At 41.7% G+C, this 11599-nt stretch overlaps 2 protein-coding genes across 2 annotated transcripts; one reads left to right on the top strand and one right to left on the bottom strand.

The window, feature by feature from the left end:
* Positions 1 to 1813: 1813 nt before the first annotated feature.
* Positions 1814 to 3990, bottom strand: RB195_015081 (uncharacterized protein; the record flags this gene model as incomplete). The annotated part of the gene is made up of 6 exons (XM_013445562.2): positions 1814 to 2851; positions 2910 to 3001; positions 3506 to 3608; positions 3661 to 3740; positions 3794 to 3860; positions 3973 to 3990. 6 exons carry the CDS (start codon positions 3988 to 3990, stop codon positions 1814 to 1816), a joined length of 1398 nt encoding a protein of 465 aa, XP_013301016.2.
* Positions 3991 to 7663: 3673 nt separating this feature from the next.
* Positions 7664 to 11080, top strand: RB195_015080 (uncharacterized protein; the record flags this gene model as incomplete). Its single annotated transcript, XM_064205614.1, has 7 exons — positions 7664 to 7723; positions 7803 to 7875; positions 7948 to 8040; positions 9542 to 9669; positions 9728 to 9812; positions 10610 to 10713; positions 11000 to 11080. 7 exons carry the CDS (start codon positions 7664 to 7666, stop codon positions 11078 to 11080), a joined length of 624 nt encoding a protein of 207 aa, XP_064061495.1.
* Positions 11081 to 11599: the final 519 nt, after the last annotated feature.

The following is an 11599-nucleotide window of genomic DNA, read 5'->3' as shown; positions in this document are numbered from 1 at the left end:
AATTTTTACGATCTACATTTTTACGATCTGTGATGTGGATCTCTTGTGGAATTCACGGAGCACCGCCATTCCGACCCGCCACTTCCAAGAAAACAATCATACGAATACGCGTTGCTCTTGTGTTCACGGCTCCATGATAGCAATTGGACGTGAAATGCTGTTGGACGGGGATGGATTCTAACATGGCCGCACGCTTCCCCTGTTCTAATGACTGATTAATAGCCATTTCAAGGACATATCCCAGCGCCGTACCCTTCACTTTGTACATGCTGTGTACAACCAATCGAAGAAGAGAGAAATGTTAGAAATTAAAAATGAAGAGTAAGGTTTTATAATAGGGTTGCCTCAACTCAGCATTTTCAAGACGAGTGTAAGAATACAAATTTGAGAAACACTCTAGCTTTTAAGTGTCTACACAAATGGTACTGAGCAATTTTAGACCTTCGTGGCCTTATTGTAATAAGATTTCTAGGGCTGCCACTCTGATAAATACTTGAATGGGAAGTGATGCGCTTCAGACATCATTACACACGAAAAAAAATCTCCTTAATTCTTCCTGTGCTCACAATATTTCCATGCACTTCTTTTGTTAGAGGAGAGTGTGTGCAGTGTAGTGTAGTGGCTTGTGGTTCCGCTTCCTCGATTTTTTCGATTTTCGAAGGTTCGTATCCGCCCTAGTGCTCACCAAGCCTTTCATCCTTCCGGGGTCGATAAATTGGTATAAGACTTGTCTGGGAGGATTAAAGCGCTGACTTGACACATCGGCTAGCCACCGCAAGTCATTGTATGGACCAGTTACACGTTCATGAACCTCAAACGATTCTGAATTGAAGTGAACGTGGGGGCGCATCCCAAGCGGATTGATAAACACCAGAAACTTTGTCCACTTCTTTTGTTTATCGGACTTAAAAAATCTCTTTTATGTTAGTTAATATTTGCCATTATTTTCCACTTGAATTACTAAGCACTGTAGTCGATATCAAAAGTATTTTTTTTGGCTGGAACAGAAACGAACAAAGCTTAACGAAGTTTAGGTTTTGTTTAACAAAAGTTGAACCCAACATCTAGTAATTTCGAGAACGTGCTAAATGTCTACGATGTAATTATTCTCAAATAGTTCAACTATTTATAGCATCACGAATATTTTGATTTTTGAAATGTTTTTTCAAGGTACGGGTGGGTGGAGTTTGTTTTATGGAGATCTTGTCATGTAACGCCATCAACGATGGACTAAAATCAACATCAGAGATTAGTTTTCCACACATCCTAGAGATCACATCCTAGAATGTACAAAATCTCAAGCAATGATCATTCTGTATCTAGGCGAGTATATCCTCACTCCAGTCTCTTGTAAAAGAACCGCATCAAAGTTGTTTTGTAGACCCCTAATTAATTCGGTAATTTTGACAAGAAAAAAGTGAAGTTGAGGATTTGACGACGGCTGATCATAAATGTTTAATCACACGAGAAAATGTGCGTTAGTGAGTCTGTTTTAGGCTTGTACAGATAGAATATTTCCACCAACTACAGTTGATTCAGAGAATATTCCGTGCCCAACTCTCAAGACTTTTTTTAAATTAAAAATTCATATGATCTTCCTTTTAATGGCATGCAACCTACACAACCTGACGACTAATCCCCCGATCTCTTATCGTTTCAGTGTGTACTTGCTTCACTTTCTGTCTGTTATTATATCTCTCAATTTAACTTTCTCTCTTTTCTAATACTTTGAATTATTTTGTTCCTTAAAATGACGATTTTGTTTATCGAAAAACCACATCTATTACAATAAAATATGTGCAGATTTAAGAAATTAAACATAAGGAATGCTGTTGTCAGAGATCACGTTCCCACTATCCTTGTATGGTCGAGTTTTTGGTGCAGGAGTGTATCTTGGTGTAGGAGGAGAATAAGCAGGCGGTTGAGGCCTTCGTGGACCTGGTCTATACGCCGGAGGCGACGGTTTGTAGGTGGGAGGTGGAGTATATTTCGGGGTAGGTGAATAAGCAGGAGTGTATCTCGGTGCCGGTGTCGTTGTTGTAGTTCCGGGTGTCACCGATGGTTTGTACTTCGCTGAGGAAGATGGAGGACTGGGTTGGTAAACCGGTGGTGCGACGTATGTGGGAGGTAGCGGACCAGATTGGTACAAGCTGACAGGTATGTACACCACAGAAGGAGAATAACCGGGAAGGTATGACATAGGAGGAGCGACTGGAGAATATGGAATCGGAACAGAGCCGTACACAGGGTGCCCAGGAATATAGACAGAACTAGGAGGAGCTGGGGTGTACGCAGGAGGGGCTGGAGTATATACAGGAGGAGCTGGAGTGTATGCAGGAGGAGATGGAGTGTACGCTGGTGGAGCGGGAGTATAGACGGGAGGAGAAGGACGATAACTTGGTGGCGCAGGATTGTATGTTGGCGGAGCTGGATTATAACTTGGGGGAGCAGGTCGATAACTGGGAGGAGCTGGGGTGTACGCAGGAGGAGCTGGAGTGTATGCAGGAGGAGATGGAGTGTACGCTGGTGGAGCGGGAGTATAGACGGGAGGAGAAGGACGATAACTTGGTGGCGCAGGATTGTATGTTGGCGGAGCTGGATTATAACTTGGGGGAGCAGGTCGATAACTAGGAGGAGATGGGCTGTATGCGGGAGGAGCCGGAGTATATGCAGGTGGAGATGGAGTCGGATAGCTCGGTCGAGCTGGTGGATAAACTATGGGGTAGTAAGGTCGTGGGATGTAAACCATTCGAGGAGGTGGAGCGGGCCCAGGTCCTGGCATGCTTGACGGTAGTGAACAGCCACCGGGACCGCAAATGAGGTTGTTAACGAGTCTTCGAGTGGCATCAACCTTAAAATACAAGCGAAAATTTAAGACTAAACTGATTACTGCACAAATTCGTCAATACCACTCGTCCGGCAATTTGCTGGAATGTATCGCTGGCGGGAGTTGGTCCTTTAGAAGGTTTGTAGGCTTTCAAGTCATCGCGAGCGGGTACATCTGAAAGCTGGTTCAAGTGGTGAAACGAGCTGCTGTCATACAATGGATTGATTTACATTACTGGACTGATGTGTGAGATAGCCTGGTCTTGACAAGCTTTTAAAGTCATACGATCTCTTGTATGGTTACAGTTATGGAGAAGGAAAATTTACAAGGTAATCAGTATTTCATAGTGCTCTCGAATAATTTTCTTTCACGAAATCGTTTGGTTAAGCCAATAGGGAGAGACGAAGCCTCCGCCATGTCGCTGTATTCTCATAATTTTTAATTACACATTTCCTGGTCAAAACTAACGAATGTGAGGAGATTATTCCTAAAAATATAAAGATTCTTTCATGTCTAGGGCAGATGGTTATCTACAGCGAGTGAAAAGAGAAGAAAACTAGATGTTTTTTCAGAAACACTAACTTGCAGGATGCTCAACGAGCTGGACTCAGTTCTCTGTCGTTGTTGTTTCAGAAGGCGGACAAGTGAACACTTTGAAGAACTTTCAATCACACTCACTTGAACATCGGTAAGGCTCAATACAGGAGCTGTCAAAAGCTCGAACATAACCATTAGCACATCTGCATGTCATCCGAGGACATCCCGGGACTTCTCCGCATATCTGCAAAAAAAAAGTTCGATTCTGTAGGGAAAATATGGACCTTCGAACGTACCTTAGCGCTATCACAAGTGGGTTCGCACTGTCTAGCGCATCCGTAATCCTCATTCTCGTCGCACTGATTTTGTGGGACTGCTTAAATCCGTAAGTTATTTGCATTCTTCATAATAGATGAGTTCTTAACTAACTGTTTTCGTCTCCGTAACAATTGGGGCACACAGATGAGACGATTCTGATCGCCAGCAGCGCCACCACCTGTGGGAAAATGAATGAAAATCTCAGTTTTTGAGGAATTGCTGAGAAGTTACACCTTAAGATTCCGTTAAACATACGACCAGCTAAGAAAACAGAACAAGGCATTACTAACCAGCCGAAGCGGAGTCATTAGCGAGCGAATTGGAACGATATCTATGTGTATTTTCGTGCGCATCTCTTTTATAATGACAACACTGACCTCTATAGGTATTTTATGAGTAGCACAACCATTGAGATCTCTACTAAACGCAGTAAATACGCATTTAAGAGGGTTAATGGGCTAAATTCGGAAATCTCTACGACATTGTTGTAATTATGCTGAAGCGTTTGAAAACTAACGAATTTGAGGAGACTACTCCCGAAAATATGAATATTTTGGTGTGTTTTGTTTTGTGGAGAGTTCGAATAGATGTTGGGTGTGACGGGGATCTCGTTTAAGCATTACGATAGGAATATTATAGTATGTGATGCCGGTATTCAAATTTTTGGACGGATCATTAGACGTCGCTAAGAAAAAAAAATTAAATGAAAAACTTACTAAAGAAGCCAAAAGAAAGTGGGTCCGGTCGAAAAGCACAGATTTCGGCGGACTAGAGCAATAGTGGTGCATTTAAATGCATGTGTAAATGTTATACTCAAATGCTGCTTTTATAAATGAACGGCTACCTTATTCTATGTGGTGTAGTACCTAACCTGTTGTGGGTTAACCTATGTACTAAATGATTAGTAGTTTTCTGCGCCGCAACTGAAGTCGCTGAACAGCTTCGAAAATTCCTACATCACTCGACGGGTAAGCTGGCCTCCGGCAAACCTTCACTCGCCATGCAGTAGTATCAAAGGAGACTATAGAAGCCGAAAATATCTAAGCTCACAATGTTAAGCTGATAAACTCCACGCAGTTCTTCTTGTGATGTCGGCTGCGTACCCTTACTGTTTTCATCGATCAACTTTTGACCATAGTGATGAAAATCTATTTTTGTTGCTAATAATCACTTACTAGTGCTCTCTCTTCACTCCCTCACATCTTCCAAGAAAAGTTAACTTAGAAGAAACTAGCGCTGCGTAGGCGTTTTCATAACAGGCAAATAAAAGTCACAGGAGGTGATAAAATGCCAGAAAGAAGAAATATCTAAGACTGCCACCAAGTTCGCTTTTTTTGTTATTTGATCGGTAACAATATAATTTAAAGAGGAAGACAAAGATTTTAAGGGAAATTTTTAAGGATAGTATATTTTTAAAGATGTTCATACAATAACAAAATGGCTGATTTAGGTTTGAAATTGCGAAAAGTGTTCAACGAACAGCGAGACAGGCTTCTAAACAGAGCTATCGATGCAATGGAAAGAATCCGAAACGGAACTGTACCATAAATTCTCTTATTTGATTATACATATCTGTAAGTTGACCTCCAACATTTGAATGATTTCTCAAACATATTGCTAATGATGAGACTTTATATTTAACCAGTCTGAACATCCGGCTAAAGCCGGACTTCAGACTTTCTGTGGAGTTTGCTTCGCTCGCCCTCAGTGATAACGAAAATTAATATTAGTGCCGTTTTCTACGAAATTGGACTTTTGCATCTCCAACAATCTTTCTTGCTTTTTTGTATTATAAGTAAGGGCGAAAAATTTCATAGGCATCTTCCTAAATGCGTCAGTTCTACATTTCGAGAACATTCGAACTTCAGCTTCAAACACTCCTTATCAGTATATTATAGACAAAATCTAAAAGAATCACGCGAATAATGGGCTTTCCTCCTGTTTTCTATAAACAGTTATCAAAGAATGATGTTTCGGCATAAAATGACGTGATAGACATCATCCTACTGATAAAGATAACGTTACACGTCAGATCACATAAACATCTTGCTACTATTTAAGCACCCGTTTGCATGCGTGTTTCCACTTTCTGAGAGCGGCATGCTACCAATATGAGGCGAACGAAGAAGGAAATGGACAGGCGGAGGAGTCATATAGGGTGCAAAGCCAAGCGGTCAGAGGCCACGGCTATGAAACGGCTGCAACTATCTATCTTTTGCGTCATGCACACGAAGTTATTGCGCCAATCCGACGCCGCGGGACCGGTCTCACACCATTCTGTAGCCATTTGGCGCCGACGCACCAATCCGAAGGCGGTGGACCCATCGCGCCCCCTTTTTCTCTCTCACACACATACACATACACATACACACATACGCACATACACATACACACATACACACATACACACACACACGGACTAAGCCCGTTATTATATATCGTGATTATTTTTATTATTTTTTAATGCTGCACGTGATTCTCCACAAATAAATAGTCATAAATAGTCTTCAGAGTAAGCAGTCACTGAAAACATTCATTTGTAGTCTCCAGCCACTTCCGTTAGCGTTCGAATCATTTAGTGTTCCTCGTTTATTAATAGGATAACGTTGATGTCATTTCATTCGCTGTTCAAATCGTACCAACATGAACATTTCTCGAAAAGTTTATCAGTGAGAAGAACTCACGCCAGAGGCGAGCACGTTCCGCAAGGGATTTGAAACAAAGACCATCGCTCGATACGAAAACTTTTCGTGTCTCCTAATCCAGACCTTATCTGAGAAAAACGTCATAATTGTCATCATTTCGTATCTCCTTAGGGTATAAATGCCCTTCAATGCAGAACATTTTTTTCGAGCAAAGGTTGCCATTAATCAGCACCAGCCTTATCTTTTTCATTCGCGTAATGCCCCTTCACCTCTGCGTTCTCCAGCGAACTGTTCACTGCATTTGTTATTACATTGCAAGGTTTACTTTATTTTGTTTCAGTGACAATCGAACTATAAAATTTTCAGAGCTTATAGTGAGTTGTGGAAGAGTTGCGAATAAATCTCTAATCATATTTCTTATTTACTCGGAGGTGAAATTAAACATGACAACATCTGAAACACACAAGCTATACGTCGCTGAAATGAATTTCACTTTTAAACAAACATTCCTTTCCTTGGCCTTTTTTAAACTCCTTTTTAAGGACTTCAGGCTCAGGTTTGAACACTGCAGATTTTTTTATGACTACGCCATCACCCAACACAATGTTGCGCACTCCTTTTTATTTAGCTATGCCGTCGTCATTAAGTCCATAGGTCTATAAAGTTGCTGAAACAGTAATTGTGCCCCTCACAAAGATCTTCTGACGAAAAAAAATCTTCTGATGTTCTAGGTGTCTTTTATGTTTGAGATCAGTCAAACACTACTGGCTGTTTTTAGTATTTCTCAAAACACTCATTTTATCGCTCTTTTTAAGCTCTCATCCCCTAGGAAAATTTAATTTTTTGTGTGACACTTTACACGGAAATAATCAGATCAATCTCGTTCTGTAGGTCAAGGGAGCAGCGAAAGTTCAACTTCAACGCCTAAAGAGCAGTAATCGAATGGCCTATTTGTCCAAAACATATGAAACTTGAAATCTGTCGCATCTCGGTCGCACAATAGTTCCACAACTACGCATTTCTACTTTGTTTGCCGAATAAAAGGTGATACGTGAGACTGTTCCTCCATCACATTTTGTCGTGCAACCTTCCCTGCCTTTTTAAAATATTGATTTGGTCTCGTTGTTTGATTCGTTGTGCACATTTTTCTCGTAATTCCAAAATTTCAAGCGATTCTACTTGTGGTCACCTTAGTCGTTTATTTTTGCTTGTGATGTGAACCTCATTAGATCTCATTTATATAATCGTGATGCGGCGTATGTGGTAGTGGTGTACTCGGCGAAAGGCGAAAACTAAGAATCAAAAAATTTCTATATTCGTGATTGTAGGAACAGAAATGGTCCATTACAAACTGACATACTTTCCCATACGCGGACGCGCGGAATGCGCTCGTCAGGTGAGTGGATCTGGAACATACTGTAACAAGTGATGTTGTGACCAACTAGATACCGATCTTTGACTGTCCTAACTGACAGATTTTCGCTCTTGCCGGTCGGGAATACGAGGATGTTCGTCTTACACATGAACAATTCGCTGCAGCCAGACCGAGTATGTGTACTCTCCCTACCGTTTAAAAGCAAATCCTAGCCACCGTTTTCTCTAATTCATTGATCGCCCTAGATCTGCCATTCGGACAATTACCAGTGCTGGAGGTGGACGGGAAGCAGCTTTCTCAGTCTCTAGCAATCAACCGCTTCCTAGCTAGACAGTTTGGTGAGGCAGTATCAGTTAAGGGCAGCGTATCACGGAGCTGAAAATGCTGGGGTCTCCGCGGGCAAACAAAGAGTTCAGGGTGTAGATTACGACTGTGCGCGTGAACTCGCTCAATTTCCCTTAACCAACCTGAAAAATGGCGTAGGAAACGTTTGTTCCTTATGCATTCATCGCTTTCACTTGAATAGTCTACTGAGCAGATCTCAATGATTTTCATCTGCTCAGTTGTGGATGCGACGCGCACGCAAAGGTGGTGCGTATTCACGTATCTCCTAGGAACAAACAAAATTCCCTCATCGTTTTTCAGATTGACTAGATGAGTTGGGTGAGGCTGCGCTTGTAATCGCAGTCTATTGTACATTCCGAACTTTATGTCTGCCAACAGAGATTCCAATGTCGTCAACTGCTTGCTACGCTGTTTTCAAAGTCGGCACAGCAAGAAATAGATGATATAAGGTATTTTACAGAAAACGATAGGGATAGGGATTTTGAATACGCGTACGAGGTTGTTCTCTCGCAATACCCTATTACACGCAATCCTTCGTGGTATGCAGTCTTGAACGTCCAGATTTTTGAGCTCTGCACTGATCTAGAACGTCGATAATGGTTTAGCCAAAAATCGTAGTTTCACCTGTCTGCCATCCGGTTTGAGGCGTACACGCAAAGGGAATAATGATTTGTAATAAAAACCAGCATACCACGAATCTGACTTGGTGAGGGAATCCGCGGGAAAAGTTGGTGTTGTAGATTGCGGGATTAAGGGCGGTTCCGCTCATCCATCCTTAAAGGCATCACCCCATGAATCTGGAGTGGTACGGATTTCCGGTGGAGTATTCGCATACGGGATCGTAGATTATTGAGAGAAGGGTGATTCCGTTCATTTCTCCCTAATTGCCGTAGAAAACGGCCCGGAAGATATGGCTTCAGGGGTTCTGGCGCACTATTTGCTACAAGAAGTTCGACTGGAGCGCGCCAGCTTTGTGCGGCGCTGCATCTTCCGGACCGTTTTTTACGGAAATTAGGAAGAAATGGACCGAATCACCCCCCTCTCCGTAATCTACTAACCCGTATACGAATACTCCACCTGAAATCTGTACCACCACAGATTCGTGGGTGATGCCTTTAATCGACCTGTCGTTCGAGGATACGGCGCGTGCACGAGGGATGGCGTGTTGGATTTGAGGTCGTCGTGAAAAATGACGTCTTTTTATTCCATATGACGATCAGGAAGAGGTGAGCGGAATCATCCATGATCACCAATCTACAACCCCATCCCTAGGTGTTGCCGCGGATTTCCTCACCACGTCATGCTGCATTTTATTTGATAGATATACTGTATCATTTTCTGTTTGCAACAAGAACCTGATAATCTTTCACCTAAAAAAATGCCATTGAATTGAAAGCCCAGGAAAATACAATTATTTGTAAGGAAGAGCTTGTGGAGCTCAAGACCTGCATTCAGCATTATATATAAACTTAGGAATCAAATAAGAAAACTTAGGGTTCGCCGGTAAAACTGCTTTCGAAGAGGCTCTAGTGGATTCGTTGGCCGATCAATTCGCTGATTATCTTACGGAAGTGAAGCCCTATTTCCTCGTAGTATTCGGAATCACGAAAACCGACAATCTTGTGAGTACGGAGAGCGTCCAGTAGGTACTAATATGATCTCATGAACACACATTTTCAGGAGAAATTGAAGAAAGACGTATTGTTGCCTGGACGTGCAAAGTTGCTTCGTTTCGTCACCAACTTCCTTAAAAAGAGTAAATCCGGTGAGTGGCACCAAAATTTCAATCGAAATTCTTCTCCTTGTTAGTAGTCAACAGCCTAAGCCACTATTCAGTGTAATCCATCCAACCGGAAAATACCGAAGCCACATAAATAGGCCCGGGTTAGGAATACTCTTATCCGATAAAAATCCGTTCGCGTTTAGATACATCACGTGGACTATTCATCTTTTTTAGTGCTGGAAATTTTTTTTCGGCTTAAAGGCATCACCCCACGAATCTGAGGTGGTGCAGATTTCAGGTGGAGTATTCGTATACGGGATGGGAGACTATAGAGAGGGGGGGGGGGGGGGGGGCCCCCCCCTCACCCCCCTTTTAAAAAAAGTGGGCCGGAAGGAAGGAAGCCGTTTCTTCCGGGCCGTTTTTTACGACAATTAGGAAGAAATGGACGGAATCACCCCCCTCTCCATAGTCTCCCATCCCTTATACGAATACTCCACCTGAAATCCGTAGCACCTCAGATTCGTGGAGTGATGCCTTTAATGCTTGGCTTGTTGCTTGTTTGACTTGCTTGTTTGCTCAACAGAGTGCCATCGCACTGAGTTTGTAACAGGAAATTGAACGAATAATGTTGAATAGAGCGGTTTAAACAAAGGCGGCACCTACGCGTTCGTTTCCATCGCACTTATCAATCCGAGGACAAATTTGTGTGTTGGACACGCTCTGAAGCAGTCATAATCAAATATAAGCTGACAAATTTTAATTTTTGAATTTTCTTGAACTGCTTACAGCAAAGAAAGCTGTAGATAACAAAAAAAAAACAATAATTATTTGCTTAACAGGTTTCCTTGTTGGTCCGGAAGTTACATGGGTCGATCTGTTGATTTCGGAGCATGTGGCAGAAACGAGCGAGCAAGTACCAGAGTACCTTGATGGTTTTCCAGAGGTGAGAAACTTTGGCCTGTCTTTTTTTTTGTTAGTATGAAACATTATGGTGAAGGAAAAAATTCCTCCGTACTCTAGAAGACTTCCTGAAAATTCTTGACGAGCGGCAGTAAAGTCTTTCCACGGTCCTGTCTTTTACGAGAAATCAATCTTTTCAAACCGCTTTTGAGTGAATACCTTTTCGTCTTACTGCATTCTCGATTTTCTTTACTTTTTAGATGAAACTTCTGAGCAGTAGTAGTTCTTGTTTCTTTACAAGCATCCTTGCGGTACCTTTACTTTTTCAGGTCAAGGCCCACATGAAAAAAGTTCGTGCGATTCCAAAAATCAAAAAGTGGCTCGAGACTAGACCGCAGGGACCTTTCTAAATGAAATACATCAATGTATGAATAGTTTCTTTTTTCTTCGTTTATTCCTAGATTAATAAAGCTGTGTATTGAGAGCTTTCGTTCTCTATCATGTATCAGATGATTGGAAAATGGTAGTCTACTTTTTCGGTCAAACATCAGTTTATTTCCAACTTTTTCTTTCTCTTTCTTTTGATCCTTTGCGAAAATCATATTCTTGCTCAAGAGAGGTTCTGTCCTATCTTTATGTCTCTTATAAATAACATGTTTCTTCAAAGGAAAAGGAAATACATGTGTTATTTTGCCAAATAGTTTCACTCAAGACTTAACACCAAAGAAGATTGAACGGGTGGGCAGTTGGACCACAAGTATCAAGAGTTCAAGTTCAGATATTTCATATGAATTGAGTTACAAATAGAAAAACGAAAAAAGTCATTGTCTAACTAGCTTGAATCGTATTAAGTCACGCTCTATGACAGCAGTATAATGATATGTGAATTTTCAAAAATCCTACCATTTGCTGAGACGAAGTCCTGAGAA

This window comes from Necator americanus, chromosome V, assembly GCF_031761385.1.
Source record: "Necator americanus strain Aroian chromosome V, whole genome shotgun sequence".
In the NCBI taxonomy this organism is placed as follows: Eukaryota; Metazoa; Nematoda; class Chromadorea; order Rhabditida; family Ancylostomatidae; genus Necator; species Necator americanus.
Note: the sequence above shows the minus strand (reverse complement) of the source record. Positions and strands in the feature narration are given on the sequence as shown.